The following is a 22439-nucleotide window of genomic DNA, read 5'->3' as shown; positions in this document are numbered from 1 at the left end:
CACAAGCACAGCCCCTGGGTGCAGCTTTGCTCGGAGGCGAGGGCTGGTGTGGCCATGCAATTTGTGATCATGCCACGCATCTTCCTTGGTATGCAGTTGCATTTCTTAAAATATTCGACAGCACAAACTTGTCACTGCCTTCACCTCATTGCCGCTTTTTTGAGGGAAGATATCAAAATGTTGCATTTCAGGTTTTTTAACCTTGAAGTTTGAAATTTGGGTGTTCATCCTGATGAGACCGTGATGATGGGATTCATTTTTGTAAGTACTACTCTGGCAAAATATTCAAGCGTGTTTCCAAATCCCATTTATTTTGCCTGAGTGTGGGGTATGTTTTACTGGCACAAGTGTCTTCAGAAGCTCTAGATACCTGGTACGTATGTATTTTCCTTTTTTTCTCTCCTCTAATGGTACATGCATAGTAGTCCGATGCTGCCCTCTGTCTTTTGGTTTATAACCCGAAAAAGAAAACAGAATTAGTCTTTTGTTTTACTGGTTCCTTTTGTCTGACAGCTTTGACCTTCTTTCGGTGAGGAAGACTTTAATTAAGGGCAGTAACTAACCTTCTGCTAAAGCCCAGTCATCAGTAGGTGTGAATCAGCAGCACATGAGTGCAGGGGGATGAATCTCAGCATAACCCCAAGGGGTTGGAGATAGCAGTGCCCCAGCTAACAACTTCAGCAGGGCTGGGCTGTGTGTTTCTGTGGCCACTGGCTTTACAGAGCAGGGCAAGTGTATGCTCACATCAGCTTTCCTTTTTCCCCTCTGAGAGGCTGTGGTGGAGGGAGTGTCGGCACGCCTTGGAGCAGCGTTGTTGGCATGCCTTGGAGCAGCGTTGGTGCCAAGGTGAAATGGGCTTTGTCTGAAAGCCAAAGTGCGTGTGTGTGCAGGCGTTGCAAGGAGGAAAAGAGAGTGTGTGGAGCCAGAGGGGCTGGCCCTTGGGGAAGCGTGAACTCGTACATCTTTGGCGGTAATTAGATAAGATGGATTATGGTTAGCTGGTGTAGGGGTGCTCCAGCAACCCACATCAGGTGTGGAGTGATTAAAAAGCAAGGAAACCAGCCTGGGGGGAAGCAGACCAAGGTGTGAGTTGCTGGGAAAGAAGCGGTGAGAGAGAGAGAGAGGCATGGCAGTCTCTCGGAGGTAAAAGGGAGACCTTGGGAACCAAATGGGAGTAGCGAGAGCAGCTAGGATGTCCACTGAGGACAGGAAGAAAGAAGGGCTCTTTGGCTCTGCTTTTCCATTCCTGTCCTTTCTGTCCTGCATTCACCAAGATTTTGGCTGGGGAGCTGGCACCTGCTTGGACAAAAGAAAAGTGAGAAGCAGGAGGAGAAAGTTGCCATGTGGCTTAACGTGCAATGACAATGTGACATCTAAATGCACTGATATTGGCAGCTGTAATGTGCTGTTTGTTTCATCTGGCGGCTGTTCATTTGGAGATCTGACTTGGACTGTGTCAGGACAGTTCACGGCTTTGCAATTACTTTCTTCCAGCAGCCCGTGCTGAGTTAGGTGTACTGAAAATGTGTGTAGGGGAAGATAATTTGCTTACGATTCTTGGCCCAAGTTAAGTCTTACCCATCAAGCAAATAAGGACACAAAAATGTTTCTCGTTGGCTATTGAACCAGAGCCAAGCCTCGCTGCCACTCCCAGGAATGGCTGTAGCTGTGTACTTGCAAGCTTAGACTATTAATTTTCAAGACCGTTAATTTAATAAGCATCAGAGAAATTATCCTGTGGGACGCTGCCAGGTAGCAGGGGCGCTTCAGAAGTCAGGCAGGCAGCCGTAGCCACGCACGCGTGCATTCTCTTCATCACAGCCCAGTGTACATGTGTCTTATTATCTCTGTCAGGACGCTGGCTGCCGCACCACCTGATGTAGGTTGTGTGCACTCATTGAAAGATTGAGTCACCATTTCAGTGCAAAACTTATGGCAGGTGTGTATCTGCATGGGCTTTTTGCTTGAAGTGATGGAACACGATAATCCCTGCAGACCAGACAAGTCACATGGCAGAAATTACAAAGCTGCCTGTTGACTTTTTGTGTGTGTGTGTGTGTGTGTGTGCTGGAACATGTTGAAAATGAAACTGGAATCCAAGGAATTGCGTTAAAATGCCGTGAAGTGGCAGCAACACCAACCATGCTGACAGAGCCAGGAAAGAATTACAAATATAAGGTTCATCTCCTGGCTAAGAGTGCTTTATTTGCTGCCAGTTCCAGTCAAGAGAACATGCAAAGGTTCAGAAAATAAATACAGATGTGGTAAAAGCAGCCAGCAAAAAAATTTAAGTGGAGCGTCTGGAATAGAGTACTTGGGTTTGCAGAAATGTGCACTGCAGCGGTGTTCAAAATAGTTTTAAAAGCAGTTTCAGCCTAAATGAAGATAGAAAGCCCCATTTAACTGTGGGACTAATATGGAGTTACGGACTTTCCAAGCATTTGTTCTACTTAAGCTTGACCAGGTTTATTGGCTGAATTTTTATCACCCGATGACAACTTATTTGTAAAATGGGTCCCCGTGTCATTTGGTGTCGCAGCCGTGGTCCCATCACACAAGATCAGACGGCGCATCCTGCAGCAGTCTCAGCAGACGGAGCAGACAGGCAGCAAACGAGGGAAACACAACCGCTTCTGTTTCTCATTGTGGTTCAGGGCGGTTACGTTGGGCTGGAGTAGATGGTTTTGCCTGTTGACAGGAATTTTCTCATGCAGCTCATTTCTAACTCCTATAAGAGGTGGAATCACTCCAGAGTCAAAATGTTGTTGCAAGTGGCGGTGAGACACAGAACTGAGGTCATGCAGTTGGGATGCAGGAAGGCATCCCGACTTTAGGGAAGTGCATACACAAGCTCAGAGCAGCAAAGTAATCTCATAAAATTTCCTGGGGCTTTGACAGTCTTACTGCTGCTGGATTGTCTGCATCTCTCTTGCTGGCACTTGAATGCAGTCGGATTGAGCACAGAGTGCTGGTTTCAGAGCCTGCTGCAAGTCATGCTGGTGGCAACTGTGCTTTTATTTAATTACCTTCCCACTGCTCTAAAAAAAGTGTCTTACCAAGACAAGGAGCAAGAAAAGTTCCTGGGTTCTGATGAGTAAATTGTGCCTGATGTGTTCAGTCTCCCTACGTGCGTGCATGCTGCGAGGGTTAAGAACGCTGACGCTGGAATAACTGCCTCCGGATCCCACTGTAGGTGAAAGCAGATCCTGGAGACAGACACGGGATCCCTCCAGCGCCTGGCTGGCATCCTTGTTACCTCCTGCTTCCCTGCAGCAGCCCGAGGCAGTGGGTTGGTTGCCTGTTGGTTGTGCTGCGTAAACACAGGGTGCGCGCAAACCCTCTGCGAACGCTTGGTTGGTTGCAGGGCTGCATCCCCCTCTACAGGCAGACGTTTCGGTGAAATAATTTTCTCTCCACCCCTGTTCATGTTCAAACAGGCGGAAATAGTCTTTCCGATGGGATTAAGAGTGCATGCGTGTATTTTGTTTATGGTTTAAAATATGCAAGTAGCACATGCGTTGCCTTCTAAAGTCTTCTGTCCACGTCTGAATGTTTTAGCAGTTTTGCTGCAAGCGTGGCTCTCTTAGGAATGAGATGGCTTTGGGGAACGGCAATATTAAAAAGTAATCAAAGCTGTGAAAGTATAACCAAATTCTCACAACCCTCTTTGAATGTAAACAATAAGGTATGAATTTAAGATTATTTTGAGAAGACATAATTTACAAAATTGAAATAAACACGAAGACATGCAAGATCCTTGCATCATCATGGTGTTATGGCGTGTCCTGAAAAAAATACAATCAGAAATTACTATTTGAATGTAGCAAACGGAAACCTGACTTAAAGAGAAATCTTTGTCTTTGTATTGATCTTCCATACGTAAAAGTGCTCAGACTAAAATGTCCTGAAGACAAACACAATGCGTGGACCTTGGCAGCCGTATGGTTTGGAAGGAATTGGGAAGCCACAGTCCCAAGTCCTGAGGTGAGGAGCAGCGGCGTGCGTGAAGGCTGCTGTGAGGCAGCAGGAGAGCTGAGATGGGAGGCGACATGTCCCAGAAGCTGGGGCGGCAGCAGGGTGACCCGTAAGCACTGGCTGCGCACCAGTGTGACTGGAGATACAGGGCCAAGGGGGCTGGTCGGGAGTGGTCGAGTCTGGTCTTGCTCCTCCCAGAAACCCATGACGGTGTTCAAATCAGCAGGCTGGAAACTTGGACGTGAGTAACTGTGACGGCACTTGATTCTTACAAACTGATTTTTTCTATGTGTTTAAAGGATGTTCTAACGGACATCTTTGGGTTCATGATTTTTATGGGTCAGTTCAAGGCTTTTAGGTGCAGGAAAAACATTAACAGAAGCAGTAACAATTTGGGATTCGGGATGATTTGGGATCAGAAGTTGCATCTAAACATGATGCACGATTTCCTGAGCTTGGATGTTTAAATACTTTGCTATAGCAAATCCCGAGTTTAGTTCTAAATTAGACGATGCGGTGGGAGTTAGGGCCTGCTGCCACTGGAGGGCTGCCTCACCACGGGGAGCCAGGGTGGGCTACATTCTCCCCTCAGCCTTGGGGGGGTGGGGTACTTCTTTGTCATCATTATCCTGTTGCCAGTAAGAAGAAAAACGAGTTTGCTGGTGTTAAATTACGAGGGCTTTATATGCAGGTAAGTCATTACTTTGTTGCCACAGTAATCCTACGCTTTTTTTTATTTTTGATATTTTGACATCATTATCACATTTCCAGCAATAATGTTTCTAAAAACAGTTCTGCACAAAATATTTGTAGTTCTGGTGCTATCTCAGATTAATAACGCAGGATTTTCTCTGCTGACAAAGGTTTCCGGTTGGGAATTATACTCTGCAGAAACCAAAAAAGACTCATTGTTTTAACCTTTCCCCACAATAGCATGCTCCAGTCATGCTAGAAACAAGGTGCTTTGAAGTACAAATGTTTTATTGCAATGTTTCATTATTTACAGTACCGTCCACTTTGTCCCTGGGTGCTACCAAAGTGCAAAGCCATTTGAAACAGAAAAGCTAAATGATAGTAACTCAACAGCGAAACGTGATTGTACCTTATGGTCGTACTGCCCTGCCTCTTCCCTGCTACTGCGTGCAGAGAAGTTTGCTGCTCTCCCTCGTCACTTGGAACAAACTTTGGTCACAAAGGATTGTCAGTTGTCGGTCTGTTCGCGGTGATGCAGGAACAGCAATGTGCAGTCTTTCCAGCTGGACGTTACTTGGAATACAGGGCTTCTGAATGCGTAGCAACAGAACTTTGTACACAACACTGTCAAGTTCATATTTCAATTTTTCGTGTAAGTACTGGTTTATTTCCAATTCTTTTTGTTGCTGATTCTCTTTGGCTTATAGAAGCTTTAAGTCATCTGTTTTGAGGCTTAACTATCTTAAAAGAGCCTGTACCTCTAGAATTACCACTGAGTTGCTACTGGCTACTGAAAATGGACATGTCATCTCCTAGAACTGCATTTAAAGGTCTTTACAGAATACTGCAACTTTTACCGTACGTTTCCATTTTGTATAAAAATGGTGACTCGGACACCTCTGAAGCTGACATTTTCACACACTGCCATCTTAAAGTAGGACAAATTACACTCGTTACTTCAGGAATGACCTCTCAACAGAAACTTGCCTTTGGGGGGGTAGTTACTACAAATTTTATTTGAAGACTTGAGAATCCCAGTATTCTAGTGGGTAAGCTCAGGTCAAGAATCTTTTCAGCTTTCTAACGAGTATATTAGCTTGAGAAAGTACATTGAAAGACAGGTTTCAGACCAAGTACCTGCTATTTCCACTGCTGCCAGCAGTCCCTTCGGACATGGGCAGTGAACTTCTCTGCTCCACTTCTCTTAGTGTGCAACAGGGATGTCGTTACCTTCTAAAACTTGAGACGCTTTGTGTTACAAAGCTCTTACACAATTAGGAAATGTTTAAGACTACATTCCCGAAAATAAGTTACATTAAATGGCACTCGAGTCCTTCAGAAAATGCGTAGCAGGGCTGTTGGGTAAGGCTCAGCAGTACTAACTGCTGCTCTCTCTCCTCACCCCATGCCTGGTTTACAGTTCAATAATGAGTCCCTGTACCAGTTGCCTCAAATGATTCTGAAATTACAGCTTCTCAAAAATGGGATGATTGCAGCTCTTGGCAGGTTTTCTCCTGTGAGTTATACTTTTATTCCATGTTTTCACAGACTTTTCCGTATCACTACTGATAGAAAGCCACCAAAAGCTTTACAGTTGCAGGAGGTAACATCTTCACAAAGAAAATGTATTGTTTGCATTTCTTAACCTACCATACAAAACACGGTGTTTAAAAGCTCCGCAGTGCCTCCCTTCCTATCGTTCCTCTGGAATTTGGAGGAGGCAGCAGAGCTCACATGCAGTCAACAACATTGCTGGATCCTTGGCCCACGTCCCGGATCTGGCTGCTGAGACAAGAGCACACAGCCACGCCTGCCCCTGCCCTGCAGTGTGACACAGGGCCGACGAGTTCCCACCTAAAGAAGATGGCAGAGGAAAAAAAAAAGAAAAATAAGTTCCTGTTCTTTCTGAGCAAGCGGAAAGTATTTCTTTTCTGTGTCTGAAATTCTATTATACAGCCTAGTTATATAGTCTGTGCAAAATATACCTTGCTAGTTTATGCTCATTATTTGTCTGGTAAATTTAGTGCAAAATCGGGTTGAAACAACCAGAAGAATGTAGATTCTTATTGAGCGAAAGGAAGAGAACAAAGGACGGAAAGAAGGAGGAGGAGGTAGTGCTCTAATATTTACAAGAAGAACCTAATGGCATAAGCAGCACTCCTGCATCGCTAGTCATGGATATTACTCAATTATTACCAGGAAACAATAGATAGACTCCTGCTGCGCACTACTTCTATTATGTTGCGTTTTCATATAGGCAGATTTCATTGGCCTATTAAGCCAAATAAAAAAATTTAAATTACCTATTCACTATGGGATCAAATGCTTCCACCGTGTTCAGGTACGCGTTGCCATTATGACCTCCAACTGCAAAAATTTTACCCATCAGGGTCGCTATGCCAACACCACCCCTCGGAGTTGTAAGCTCTGCTACGTATTCCCATTTGTTACTGCGTGGGTCAAACCGCTCCACTGAGCTCAGTGGAGAGTTGTCATCAAAGCCACCTGCAAAGAATCATCATATTATCAGTTTTTAGCCACTTCTAGTGCTGACGGATATCCAGGACTGGCGTTATCAGGCTATTCTCAGCATTCAGTGGGCTAGTGTCCAGCTATGTTTCTTTAAATGAATTTTACAAGCATCTAAGAATTAACCTAACAGCTCTCCCTCCTTTCACCATACAAGCATCACCAAGAATGTCAGTTTTCTTCTACTCAAGTTGCAAAGACAGGGGAGATTTCTATTATTTTTCTCCTTGAATTCATCTTATGCATAGTTACAATGAAATGGCTTCTAATTTGGAATAGAAAAAAAAAACTAAGACCAGTAAAAGGATGGTCCTGATCTTATTTTGCACTTAAGCAAAACGCACTCTTGTGATGTTTTTGAATTACGGCATTGCTGAATACTTGAGTAGGAAAAAAATCCTCAAGTAAGACTTCAGTGATGTATTCCCCTTGCTGGGGCAGCTGTCAGAGCAGCGTTTTACTTGAAGCTTTTTAAATTGCTTATGATAATACACAAGGCAGAGCTCTAACTATGACTATGGCATACCTACCTGGCATCTTCCTCCCTTAGGAAAGCGGGTAAATGCAAGGTAGAGCGGAACACGACAGGCCTGGGACAACAGGCTGTGAAATAAGTGTAATCACTATGCAATAAAGCTACTGTTGTCTACACTCAGAACTAGCGTGCTTTAAAAGTGTGTGAATTTAAGAATCATTTTTCTAAAAGGAAACAACATTAGTGAGTCTCGAGAGGATTTTCTATATAGACATACTGTCCTGAACCCTGAAATGTGGGTTAGGAACTGCTTTTTATTTCCTCACTAATACACCTTCATTTAAGCATGCTCTGGTTCTGCTTGCTTGCTTCTCTTGCCCAAGAATGGAAAGTACAGGTCAGGTCTATCTGTTCCTCTGGCAACAGCCGCCTCTTCCAAATGCCAGTACTTGGCAGAAACAGCACTACAACATGCCGCATCTCTACTCACCAACAACGTACAAGCAGCCGTGGAGCTCACTGACACCGTTACCAGCTCTTCGCTGACCCATCTCTTTCACTTCTATCCACTTATCCAAATGGGGATCGTATTTCTCCACACTGGAAAGAGATGCTACACCATCATTGCCACCCACAGCGTAAACATGGTTCTGTTGTATAGAGAAAGATTATTTGTAATGAATATATTCTTACTCAGCTTTTCATAAGCAATGTTAGGAAAACATGGTACATACACACAGTCCTAATTATTTACTTTTATTTAAGAATTCCAACAACAGACTTAATTATCTAACTTGTAAACGCTGTCTTCCTGTTAAAGAAGTTAAACAGTTACGTAGTGTTGCAGATATTTTGCAGAGTATACACGGCGACGGGGGCATTAAAGTGCAGGTGCATTCAGTGCCTTTAAACATAATAACCATGACAAACCAGAGTCTTCGGAATGACACATGAAGCGTTAGCCTGATGTTGTTAGAAGGGTCCTGGTACTTGCTCCCAGTCCCTCAACTGCTGTTGAAACAGGGAGCGCAGTTCCGTTTGATCTGAGTATTATCCTAAATATCCTCATCTTTTGCACAGCTCAGTAGGATTTTGATGACCAGAGGTGCTAAGACCTACCAGCTGCATTTTGTTCAAAATCCTGTGTTCTGCCTTGTAAAAGCAGATGGGAAAAGCAGTTCAGTTCCTCAGATGGCCTCAACTTGGGAGGAAACAGTCACTTACCACAAGGGCTACGGAGCCAACTCCTCCCCTGGGAGTGTTCATTGGGGCGACTGCACTCCATCGATCAGAATCAATGTCATATCTTTCCACATCGCTGAAGCAAGTGTTGTCATCTAAACCTCCTATTGCGTAAATGGGGCCACCAAGGGAGGCAAGAGCAATTCCTCTCCTAAGAAAACCACAGGATCAACACCTCAGTGCAAGTCCTTAAGGAAAAGGAATGGGAAAGACACATCAAGTGCAATGTTACCTGACTGGTACCTGTTTCAAACTATGGGGGAAAAAGTAATGAAAATGTTAAAAGTGAAGTTTATAATAAATAATGACCAGTAACTGCGGCTGGCCCTCTGTACACCTGCATCAGTCTTGCAGCTTTATCCTGAAAGTCTTTCGTATGTTTGCATCCTCCCGTGAGAGGGGCTCTACAGTTTTATCTTGACTTCACCTCAGCTTTCCCAGGCACCTCTACGTTATTGTGTGATCCATGAACAGGACTGTTGCAGCTAGAATATTTCTAGACTGCAAAAAGACAAAGCTCCTGTTTAAAGAATAAAGGCAGGGGGACGCGGAATACTGTTTTGACTGAATGTCACCCAAGACCCAAGTCTTCTAATTACACGCTTAGATATATGAGGTTAGCTTAGCTATGTGATTTCTTGGTACTGAATTTTACGCCTCCTATTTTGTTTTATTGAAGAACCACATTTTGTTTTATGGAGAACCAAAACCTGCTGGTTTTAACTTTGCTGGTATAGCTGCTGCTACAATCTGGGAATGATTTTTTGGGGGGGTGATATTAATACATATTAAAAGCAAGCCTGCGCTGGATATTAGATGAGTGAACTCTAGAAAGATTTAGTTACAATTTCTTCCATTCTCTTCTTTTTTATTAAGTCTGTGTTAAAATAGTTGTCAGATTTTTTTCTACTGAATCTACAATTATGAGAATACAATCAGTATTACAAAATGCAAAGTATGGTCTAGACTCATTAGAAGCATTAAGTTTCTGCTTTAAGTACCAAGACAGGTGATTCACCATTTCACTGAGAACATTCTTGCCTCATTACACAGAGGGCAGGTGCGAAGATACCAAGGCAGGAAGGAGCAAGGGATGCACAGTCTTTCTACAGAACACACACTGGGGAGATACCCTGACCTTATCTTGCATTGCCTCACCAGGTAACATAGATGGCATCAATGGTGGCAGTTTTTTCTCAACTAAGTATTCGGACACCATGTCCATGAATGGGAGGAATGGAGCGTAGCCAAGGCACAGCAGCCCTTCCATTTACCAAGGTACTGAGTAAGAAATGTCACAGAAATCTAGGGCTGATGTTTGCAGAGAATATGCCCTGTGGTGGTGGCAGTAGGGAGGAGTAAGAAGCTCCTTCTGGGAGTCTGGGTCTTTTACTTTGATTATGTCACAGCTACAAATAGCTTGAGGACTTAGCCGTGTTCAGTAGTTCACTCCTGCTTGTACATGATGCTTTTAGAAACAACAAATAACAAAACAGAATGTAGAATTCAAGAGGTTGATTTAAATGACAACGGAAACAAAAAATTACCCATCTGTGACTCCTTAAAAGAATCCTAAATGTCAAAAGGCAAGAAAAAGCCTCAATCTGACTTTAAGTGTTTTAGTGCGTCTGGCCTTTTGTGGCAAAAACATAGGCAGCATGAAGGTTTCCTGGGCATGAAGAATTTCACTGTGACTGTTCACTGGCAGTCATCTTGCTCATTCTTAAAAAGCGCAAAAAACCCACAGAAGTCTATCAGTTTCAAGTTCTTTATCGGGCATAGCAGAAATGCCCTAGATACGGGAATGTAAGCACAGCTGGAGTAGAAGAGCTCTCTGCTCCAGAAGCCAGGCCCCCAAGAAAGAAAAGAATAGTGACAAAAGAAAGCCAAAGTGTAAACGTAACCAATGTTACCAGCCAGGGCCTCTCCCTAGAGAGAGAGAGATATTATGCAGTTTTGCACTGAAATAGTATGTTACACACAACGTTGTGTTTCTGAAAATATGTGATGTATGCAAGTATGTGATGCAAATTTGTATTTGCTTTACAGCTAGTAAATAAAGGTGTTTGATAGCATAAAGCCCCAAAATAGGAAAAAAAAAAAAAAAAAAAACAACCCAAAACTAAAAATAGCACAGTTTGGAAACCCAAATAAAGACAGGACAGACATGGTGTTTTTCAGCGTCAGCAAGAAATTATTTATCACAGACTAGGACTTAAAATTTGGATCACGTACCTCTTTGTGTTCATTGATGCCTTCATCATCCACTTGTTTGTGAGAGGATCAAATACTTCCATGCTTCCTAAGTGTTCGTTTCCATCATGTCCACCTACTGCGTAGACTTTACCTGAAACACATATGCATCTTTTGATACAGAGATTGCTTGGCAACATTTCAGTTTTCATTTATGCAATATCCCTGCCTATGTGGAGACAACAAGCTCAAATAAAGGTTAAAGTTTTCAAATGTTTTCAATATCAAGATTTTAGTAAGTACAGACTTTATATTTTTATATGCTGTACTCAACCAGAGATCTGTTTCTAACTTGGACTTTTATACAAAGCTTGAGATATGTAGACAAAAAAAATCTTCCCATCACTTGAGTACTGCAGGTCAGATCATTTTTGGACATTTATATCAGTCTCTCCAGATTTTCGGGGGGGGGTGGGAGGGGGGGAAATCTCTGTTCTGCTGCAGCAACACAGGAGCTACCGTTTACAAGGAGAAGTTGCATCATGGGTGCTAAGCTGCTCTGGACTGCACGGACCTGGTTTCAGAAGATGGAGACCCAAAAATAAAGGTAGGTCTGTTCTTGGAAGATTTATGGTCTTAGTGACTTGCCTGTATGGAGTTAAGTGTGAAGGGAGCTAGTATGAGTACTAGCAAATTCTGGGTGACTCTGCTGTGTAAGGCTATTTTTTTGTAAACGGGTTAAAAAAAAATTAAATCGCCTATTAAGAGAAGAGGCTATGTACCGTTCATAAAATCATAGAATAGTTGGGGTTGGAAGGGACCTTTAAAAGGTCATCTAGTCCACCCCCCCTGCAATGAGCAGGGACATCTTCAACTAGACCAGGTTGCTCAGAGCCCTGTCCAACCTGACCCTGAGCGTTTCCAGGGATGGGGCATCTACAACCTCTCTGGGCAACCTGTTCCACCACCCTCATTGTAAAAAATGTCTCCTTATATCTGGTCTAAATCTTCCCTCTTTTAGTTTAAAACCATTACCCCTTGGCCTATTGCAACAGCCCCTATTAAAAAGTCTGTCCCCATCTTTCTTACAAGCTCCCTTTAAGTATTAAAAAGCTACAGTAAGGTCTCCCCAGAGCCTCTTGCACGCTGAACCACCCCAACTCCCAGTTCACAGTAATATCTTTTCAGTAAGCATGCTCTCAGATTGTTTCCGAATCACAAACCCCTTCGTGGGGAAGAAGCCTTACTAAATTGAAGAATATCCAACAGGTAAGCCATTGGAAGACAGATTTATTTATTACAAGTACCGATTCCACCAAAAGGAGCAAACAAGTGCCTTTAGAATAGCATTACTGACCTCCCACAGAGATCACACCCACGTGCCTTCTCCTGCTGTTCATTTCAGGGCCGAAGAACCAGTTGTTCTTACTGATAGAGTAACATTCAATGCTGCGAAATGGGTCACCAGATCCACCTCTACCACCGACACAAAACAACACACCTGAAGAAGACAAAACAGGTTTCCAGAAAAATAGCAGGAAGATGGGGGATAAAGTTGTACAGCAGAGTGAACTGAAACTTATGTAGTTCGGGAGAAGTCATATTTCACTTCAGGGGGCACAGTCATTGCCCTGCGTAACTGGGTGCTGGATTTTGCCTTTGCTTGGCATGCTGTTATGGCAATTAACTATCTATGCTGATGCAAAACCAATGCATATTTTAAATATGCTTTTTGTGATTTTTTGCTCAGGGAGATAAACATTGTTAAATATAAAAACGTAAAAATTCGGATTTGCAGTCTAATATTCATCACTCACTTTTGGTGTAGGTTAGCCAAAGAGTTTAAAAGTTAGCTCAACCTTCTCGTGCCCAAAGATAAGTGTCCACTGTTGTCGGTATAGCTGTGAGCATGCTGCCTGGTCACAAGATACTTAACAGTTCTAGCTTTAATACAGATAGAGCCAATCAGGATAAATAAATAATGCTTTAAAGAAAGCAAATGACAGCTAAAGTTCTGCTAGGACAATGCAGCACACTAGCTAATTACCAGAGAGGTACACAACGGCTTTCCCAGTTTTGCATTAAGTCATTAACAACCATTTCTACCAAGCTACCTAACCCTGCACAGACGCACCGCCTTTTCTCCACACCACTCCCTATGGGATAATCAGACACACATTTAATTACCAGCAGTCTGCTTCCTTGGTGTTGTGCGAATGGAGTACTCAAAGTCTGGCACTGCCCTGCTGCTCAGGTGAAGGTGGTAGTTTCTTGCTTCATCCAGCAAATCCCTACATTTTAGATTCTGCTTGACAATCTCTTCCTTTGCCACAACACCCATAAGGAAACAAATGGGCAAGAGAGGCAGCCGTACCTGACAGAAATGAACACAGTTGGAGTAACTGGCTGAACTGACTGAGTCTCACCATTTACAGTGACGCAAGCATAACAGATGGCAGCTTCTGAGCCAGCTGCCAGCCCCACGCTCTTCACTAAAAAGGGAGGCGTTCATACCTTTTTTCCAGAATAACAGCGATATGAACAGTTCTTTTTAGTGACAAACGTTTGCTACAACCCTTTGCATTTAAGCAGCGGTGGAGAACTGCCCCTTGGCCCAGGCTGAGCGGAGGAAGAAGTGCCGCTGCCTGTACTGCAACTGCACCTGCCTGATGTGATGCAGGCAGCATCCGTGACTGTACCAGGATAGCCCGTGTCAGGTTAGTCTGCTGAGGGGGTGAATTTTCAGCTCATTGCTATGCCAGTATAAGAGGGCTTTTGCTAGAATGGCTGATTTTCTTTGGGTGGCAAGTCAAAGAGGAAACACTATCAGCATGAACTAAGTGTCTGTCTATTAAGGAGGTATTGATAGTGCAGTAACACCTTTCTCTAGTGTGGACTTGACAGACTACAGGATTAAAAAAACCCCAACGTTGAGAGCTAATTGTTTCCTTCCCCAAATCCTTCCTGTGGTTCCCTAGCAGAGAGCTGGTGAGCAGGCTGAGGAAAGAAAGGCTCCTTCTGGGTAAGGCTATAGGTGGTCACTGCCCAGAGCAATCCCCAGCGACAGGGCACATCTGAAATAAGGTCAGCCTCTCCAAGGCTGCCTTGAAATGTCTTCCTCCCCACAGTCACTTATTTCAGCAAACCCTTCGTTTGTCCTTTTGAGAGAAACAGTGAGGAATATGAAGTACAATCGGGTGCAAAGGTGGGACAGGTGTTAGCAGGGGGGACTGAAGCAAACCAGCATCTGACTTCCTAAGGTTTGGAATCGATGCTGTCAGGCGCCTCCCAGTTAGCTCAGCAGCAATTGTGAAGTCCAGTATCTCCAGTGCTTCTCAGAGCAGCAAAAGGGTGCTGTTACATGGCTGACACATGTCCCTGCCTTGAAGTAAGCAAGTGTTTCTACCAGTTCTTCCTTACCCGCTTGCTTTCAGTCCCACTTCTTCCTTTACTTTGGCCTGTCTTGGTTTTGGCCGATTAAAAGCACAGCCATAGCCCTGCTCATAGACTCATGAGGCAAGTGATGCGGTAAGAGCACAAGGCTGACAAATTCAGAACCTCATGATGACAGCGCAACCCCTAAGGCTGGTTATGATGTGGATAATAACCATCGCGAAGCCCAGGCATGTTTTCTGCTAGCAATAATGTCCAAATCACCTGATGGCTCCGTATACTCTGGCAAATAACCCATATTTACAGGAAGGGGTTTACTTTTTCATTGTTTCATTCTAGACTGGTTACCATGAATAAAACAAAGATGTTAATCTCACCTACTTGTACACCTGGGTAATAATGAAGGTTTTTTTAAATCTCAAATTATATTGCCTATAAATTTAATTATAGTGTACTAAAGAAGGAATTTTTCTACCAAAACCATCATGCTAGTCTAGATGAAACTGAAAGTTTTGGGAAGACAGTTAATAAACAGCTGTGATCTTTTACCAGGAAAGGTGAAAAATGATGCATGAAGACAATGACAGCAGTATTCTAGTGGGCCTCTCTTTACTCACATGATGCCAATATTAGCACTTCTGCTGAATGCAAAATATTCAAGCTGGAGTTCAGTGACAACTGAAATGGCACAGTTGATCCTACCTGCTAAGATTCACAGGGCATTTTGCAGTGCACAGCATGTACCACCCTCCTCCCCAGCACAGGTTCTCTATACCTGTCTCAAATACTGTATTTTAAATTCCCATAATCAACGCATACGGAGCTTGAATAACTGACGTACCTAACGCTTTGACAGGAGGAGGTCCGATGGGTGTTTAAATAAGTTCAGCTAAGTGACCTTTTGATACCCGTATGTGTTTCTTTCAGAAGCAGTGGACTCTCATCAAGTCTAGATCATTAAACTGCTAACTCCTACAGGTAACCAGCAGTGCTAGCCTAGTGAGCATTAAATGGTCTAGCATATGTTTCCTAGCCTGCTTATAGGGCTAACATGTCTTGGTCTTTTGTTAATTAAATATAGGAACATTCTAGAAGTAGCACAACTTGATATGACACATCTCCGTTACAGTTTTACTCTCCTAGACACGTAAAAAGCTCCTCAACAGCTTTGCTCTCTTTTCTTAAGTACAAACACTTACCAGCAAGGGAAGTGAGTGTTTCAGGCTGTAGTAGTATCAAACCAAGTGAAGTGATGGCTTTATGTACTCTACTATGTGTAAATCTAAGAATTTTCTGCTCTAACACAGATGCAGCTTTTCGTTGGCTCCCCACTCCCCAGCCACGAGCATGTAGTGAGTACTCATCTCACAAGAGAAACTGAAGAATATGACTTCTTCCTGATATTCTACTGTTAACTCACAACTGCGAATACCAGAGGAGGTGCCAACTGCCGAGAACAATTTTCATCATGAGATCTACCCAAGGACAAACAGTTGATTAGACAACAAAACCAGTGACAAGACAGGCACACAGCGCCTCAGCCTGCCCTACCTGTGCAAGTATTTCATCCAGCCACGTCGCATGATGCTGTGGATTGGCTAGCAGCCACTTGATAGCAGCGTTGTAAACTTGCTTTTCGTTTTCAATATTCAGGTCACTGGAGGACAGGAGTTTATGGAGGTGCTGTGGTGACACACTCACAAAGTCTTCGCACTCCACCACTTCTGTAAAGTGTTCGCAAGCATACTGATCAGCCATGTCCATCAAGTCAATGCGGTTGTGACTCTCCGCAAATGCCCTGACTGCCAGGCAGTTGGAGGGATGGAAGTGCAGCTTCATGTATTCACAGCACGCCTTTGCTACCAGTTCCACCTGAAGAATGCAAGCAGCGTACAAGAGAGGCTGGACGTTATCCACTGTCAGAGTAATCCGGGAGGAGTACACAAACTTCACCAGGTCTTCTATTGCATCACCATCAAAGTCCCTGATCTCAATCAATGTCTGCTTGGCTTCAGCCATTTCCGAAAGAAACATGGCTCTAAAGTAAGGTATAACACAAGCTAGCACCAGTTTGTGGCAGGAGATAAGCTTTGAACCAACCTGAAAAAAAAGAAGAAAATAACCCTCAGTCTTTCACTGGAATGTCAGTTTTGGCTACGATAGGACGGACAGTTAAGCCGAAATAAGAATCCTGAACTCAATATGCATTGAGCTACTGTATTTTGTTCAAGCAAAATAACTCCATCTGCCCTGTACTTCTGACATCAGATCAATGTATCCCAAGCAGGTCTGAGTTGGAACTTGGTCACCAGAGTAGGGCAAGGCCGTAACACAAAGAAGCAATAGCACTGATGCACTGAACTTGCTTTTCTTTAAGAGGCGTGTCCTATTTCTTAAATGAAACATCCTTAGGAACCTTCTAGATGCATCTTGGAGACAGGAGGAGACTGCCAGGCACTTGTTTCTTTTATGTGTATTTCAGAGACTTTGCAGGGCGGGGAGGGTGTAAATTGTAAAGCGACATTTTTAGACAACCTAATTTAAACCTCTGGACTTTTACTAATGTTGAGGAATTTATAATTCTCTATATTAGCAGCAAATTCATGTAAAACGGCAGTAATAACAGGTATTACAGGGATTATTAAAAGCTACCAATCACTTCAAGATTTTTAGAAGTTGTTCAGCCACAAAAGATAGAGTATTCCCCATAAAGAGGAGGTATTTTTCAAAATTCCGATCAGAAAGCACAAAACAAGCTTTTCACTTATAAAATTCTAGAATTCAACTATGTTAAGATAATGTAGGTAGTGAAGGTAAAGGAACAATCCACTACTTATTTGCGTTACAGGAGTGCTTTCTTACAGCCTTTGTCATTCATCAGTCTGCGCTAACAAAGGGATGGCTGAGTTAAGCAACCGGTACTCCTGGCAGACTCAAATTACATGTTCATTTTCAGATGAAGGCGTTAAAGTGAGCGGTCTTGCAATGTAAAAAAAAAAAAAAAAAAGGGGGGGGATAATAAATTATAAAGGATAATTTGGAGATTTTTCTATCTCTGATTCAACACACAATTTCTCTACCCTTTTTAAAAAGTGTGTGTTATCAACACAAGTGTAACCTGCCTGGTGAGCAGTAAGTCGAGTACAGAAAGCAAACACACATGAAAGAGTGTGCAGAGTAAAAGTGAGGAAAAGATGGCTGGTTCAGTGTGAGTTAATTAAGATCACTCCAGAAGGAACAATTCATAGACCTACCAAATGAACAAAAAACCACCACAGGAGAAAAGCAGGTTGTATGCGTCTGCCACTGTCTGCCTTCTAACAGGGAGCTGTTCATATGACAGTAGCATTACAGTAGATGAAATTCCAGATTTTAACTCCTGGAGCAGAGCAAGTCTCCCTCTGTGCTCCCATAGTTTACCACTGTTACAGTGTCAGCACTCCAACTAATTATAGTACTGATGCAAAAAGATGGTACCAGCTGGTCTGCTGTATCAGGGAAAGCTCCTAGGCCATTCTCACCTTCAGAGATTTCTATTCTGCCCACCATCCCACTCTCTAATTAGATCTTTCTTTTGAATTAAGTGGCTTCACTATTTTACCCAAATCTATTTGATTTTAAATATCAAGCATGTTCTTGGTATTTCTAAATCAGTTTTTCCCTCCATTTATTAATTACTGTATTTTAAGAGCCAGCAGTTAAATCAATAATTGGTCTGACAACAGCAATGCCAGAATTCCTCACTATCAGAGGTCACGCAAACAAGCAGAAAGTTCAGTAGAGAAGGACTTATTCTTAAAACATGAGAAATGCCTGAGCACTACAGAAAGAAAAATCAGGCCCTCCAGAAAATTCTAGTTCAAGATATAGTTACCAGTTACTTTAAAATCACTAATTTAGGAAGCCTTACAGTACGATGTACGTAGGTTACTCTAACCTCCATAGATTATATTCTGTACTTGAGGACTGGAAGCCAAGTAATGCAATCTAATATTCTTAAATTACCAAAGTAGCTCCACACAAATAATACAAATGAACATTAATACAAGCCTAACTTAGGGAAAGTTAAACTACAGCCACAGTAAAGTGTATTTTCCAAGCCAAGTTTCCCTAGCAGGGGCATGTATACACTTAACTATGTTTATAAAATAAGACTTTCTGCCTTTTTTGTAAGGGTGGGTGGAAAAGGCAAAGATGAGGTCAAAAAAAGGGAAGAGGAGGGTTGTTATTAGTTCTGACATGAACCATCTTTCCCAAAATGCCTTTTAAAATGACAAATGTAAAAAGACCTGATGATGAGCTCTCAGGCAAGTTCTGTTTCATGGCTCTCGTGCTGTCCAGAGCAGCTGCAGTATTGTCATTCAGTGTCCTATGAGCCTTGACTTCAGAGCCACTCAATTTATCAGCCACTGGACCTATTCACTGCTGCATCTAGTGCCTGCTCAGTGCCTGGTGACAGGCAATTTAGTATCTGCTGTGAAGCAGAACCGAAAAATGTTCTTGCTTATTCTACTCCTGTTGTCCACTGGGGCAGAAGGGAGAGAAACCCTCTTCCTCTCAGAGATTTCCATTGTCTCCCAAGCGTTTAGAAAATTGAGGTGCCTACCCAGGGGGCACCAGGGACACACATCTGTCAAGGATTTTCCCTGTTAATATCTCATGGTAAAAGTGGCAGTCAAACAATTTATCCTAAAGGCATCGGTCACTTGTTCTTGGTGTAGGAGATATGCTTCATCTCTTTTCCTTAAATAACTATCTTGCACTACTAAGATGTCTAGCTAAGCAATAGTTAATATTTGTAGGTGCTGGCAACCACTGTTACAGATTCTAGGTGTAAATTTATTGTAATCAGGATATAAGTAATATACAACTGAGTTACAAAGAATGCATTAAAGCAATGCTATGCAAGAATCATAAAACTAGTTTCCTCTTTTACTCTTTGATCAGCTATATAACGTAATTGTTTGGATTTCTTTTTTTCCTTTCTTTGAGAATGCTGGAAGTTAGATTTGTTCCAGAAATCCTGTTTACCCAGAAAGATCTAGCAGAGCGACACAGAATGCAAAAATAGAGATAAAATTAGGGATGAAAGTGTGTGAGAACAAAGAGGCTACAAGGAGCTGAAATTGCACAGTTACATACTGATCAACTGTGGGAACCTGCTTAGAAGGCAATTTGGGTGAGGTCGAAGTCATGCACGTCCTCTCTTGGACTGTTAGCATCTTAAATGTTTACATTTCAGTTGTAAAATTCCTAAATAAAAAAAAAATACAAACACCTAGATAGAGATGCCTCAGATCCAACAGGTATTCTATGCTTTGCATACCCCTGCCCAAATTCACAGCCATCTCCAGCATACGTATTCATAGCTTAATCTTCAGGCTGTTAAATGCAATGGATGTGTGACAATATCACCTTTAGTGTAACGTCGCAGAGCTCTCCAGCTTCAAAGAACTGAAGGAGAGAGCTGTGAAAATCCTTCCAAGCCTCATTTGCTTCAAATACAAAGATGTCATCTTCACCGTCACTGTTGGAAGACCTAGGCTGCTGCTGCTGCTGCTGTTGCTGCCGCTTTTTTCCCTTTATCAGATGTTGTTTTGCCTGCTCTGGAACCATGGATTCTGAAGCCATTGGCTGTTTCTTCTTGCACTGTGTCAATCTTCAAAAATTCATGCCAAGACAAAATCCAGCCCATCAGGAGTCAAATCCTAAAATGCAGTTAAATTCTGTTCATGTTCCTGTTCGGAAAAAAAAAAAACAAAACCCAACACAAAAAATGATGAGACATTAGGTACTGGTAGTACCTAACAATTTGATTACATGTTATAAATACTACCTATAACCTTACTTGGGGAAGGTGGGAGGAGAAAGCAGGGAAAAAAGACCCACAGTCAAGAATCCTACACAGGTACCTTTAGGAAAAGCCATTGTTTGTGAACTTGTTGCCCACGCTTCTTGAAAAAAAGACAAGAAAAAGAAAAGGCAAGGATGTATCCTCCAACATTCCTGATCTCACTGCAGTGGATGGCAGAGGAACAAAAGTGACACGGCCCACACACAACCGTGTTTCTTTGGTCCTTAAATAGCATCTCTCATCACTGCTGCCATAGACAAACTATTGATCTGACCCCGATGGGTATTTTGTACATACTTATTACTCAGCTTTCCTCGGTCTCTTAAAAAGCTAAAGCAATCCTTAAGCGTTTTATGCATTTATGCAAATGTAAGCAAAATATAAAAAGCTTCTACAGAATTAGAGAACAAGAATTTACACTTACAGAAAAATCTTGGAATTAAAATTATTTCCTTTTATCTAGCAACCTTATTAATCCAACAGATTGATAATTAAAGCATGACAATGAGGAGCAAGTTTGCTCCTGCTTGCTAGCTTTTATTTTATACTGTTTACCCAGCTTAGCTGAAGATATTTAAGGTGTCTAAGTTTTATACAGCTCGGACTAAAGGAATTGTAGCCATACTAACATCATAGCTTTCCCAGGGCTGAAAGACAAATCAGGGATACCACAGACAATGGGGAGAAGGTTTTTTCTGCTTCTGTCACTCGAGTATTTTACTCTTCCTGCTACTGTGAGCTTCAGTTAGGTTAAGATTTAAGTCCAGCTTTTTATTTGGAAAAAAAAAAAAAAAAGTTCAGCATTAGGGGAAGAGCAAATATTTTTCCAGTTCAGTAGCATATTTTAAGTTTCAGCTCTGTGTGCCTAGAACTCATGAAAGCCACCTCAGTGAGATTTAGGCCATGCATCCACACGTTTTGTGGAAGATTATGAAGTCCACAAGAAAAAATGAAATACTGTTTGAAAGCATGGAGTTACTGATATAGCTTACAAGCAGGAGTTCTGTTAGATTTTGGCAAGGAAAGCAAATGGATTTGTAAGGTTTTAAGACAAAGTCTCTGGAGACCGTATTTAGTAGCGTGTTCCTCTCTTACACTGGCTACGAAACTTTGGTTTTCATGTTTTCTGGTTAATTTATTATGCATTCATTCTTCGTTTTATGCTAAGAGTTGATGATTGCTGTAGTTCAGTGATTTCTGCTCATGGACTCTGGTGTTGGAGGAAGTGGACTGGCTGAAGTAACAAAAAAATTATTCTACAATAAAAAGGTAAGTCGCATGTCTAGGAGCAGACTTGACTTTCTTCTGGGATATTTGGAAAGCGTCCATGCTAAATTTAGAACTCCTCAGGCATCGGTACTGGAGAAAAAGCAGGAAGTCATACTCATTTCTGCTGTAGGTCACAGGGTTGTTGCCAGCTCCTCGTCCTGTGCAGTGACAAGGCTGTTGGCTGCACTGGGCCAGGCAGGTTAAAGTAATATCACACGTGCCTAGAATATTCACTGATGGTGCTGTAAGCAAGGTAAGTATTCTTCCTTTAAAAGATACCTAAGAGAAAGATCTTACTTATTCCAAAATCACAAACTAGTTCACAGATATTACAGATCACAGGATATTTACATAGTTTATAAGAAGGAATACCTTTTCCTGCTGAAAACTTAATTTCTACTATGCCAGATTTGACAAATTCCTATACTAAGATGTTTTTATAGTTAGCTAGGGGGAAAAATCTTGATATTTTGGTTCTCTTAACTTCAAATTAATCCTCAACTACTGGTATTCACCACCTTTGCTTTGTTTAACATTCCCTTTGAAGAAGTCACTATTATCATTGAGATATAAGCTTCCGAGACAACCTACTTAAGTTACAAAAGTGAACATAAAAAAGCAAGAGGAAAAATGAGAGAGGTTGAAATCCTGTACAAGGGTTTTGAAAAGCACCATGTATTATTCATTCAGAAGTCAGATATAGCATCTTTAGCCTACACTTCCAGGGAACTCTTGCTTATTTTGGTCCTTAACTGACAGTCTCACTTCACCGCTCCCTAGCTACTCACACTTAACAGTATTTTTACAGCCGAATAG

The 22439-nt window shown here is 42.3% G+C and overlaps 1 protein-coding gene across 1 annotated transcript; it reads right to left on the bottom strand.

Annotated features, from left to right (window-relative positions):
- Positions 1 to 4899: 4899 nt before the first annotated feature.
- Positions 4900 to 20131, bottom strand: LOC309671694 (kelch-like protein 8; the record flags this gene model as incomplete). Its single annotated transcript, XM_082482982.1, is given in 10 exon segments — positions 4900 to 6522; positions 6972 to 7173; positions 8163 to 8322; positions 8897 to 9067; positions 9069 to 9102; positions 11150 to 11261; positions 12465 to 12608; positions 13295 to 13481; positions 16052 to 16600; positions 19916 to 20131. Coding segments are annotated over 10 exon segments (1899 nt in total). The 3' UTR covers positions 4900 to 6398.
- Positions 20132 to 22439: the final 2308 nt, after the last annotated feature.

Source organism: Vanellus vanellus (genome assembly GCF_965231255.1).
Source record: "Vanellus vanellus genome assembly, chromosome: 4".
Taxonomy (NCBI): Eukaryota; Metazoa; Chordata; class Aves; order Charadriiformes; family Charadriidae; genus Vanellus; species Vanellus vanellus.
The sequence above is the reverse complement of the archived record's forward strand: the minus strand, read 5'-3'. Positions and strand labels throughout refer to the sequence as shown.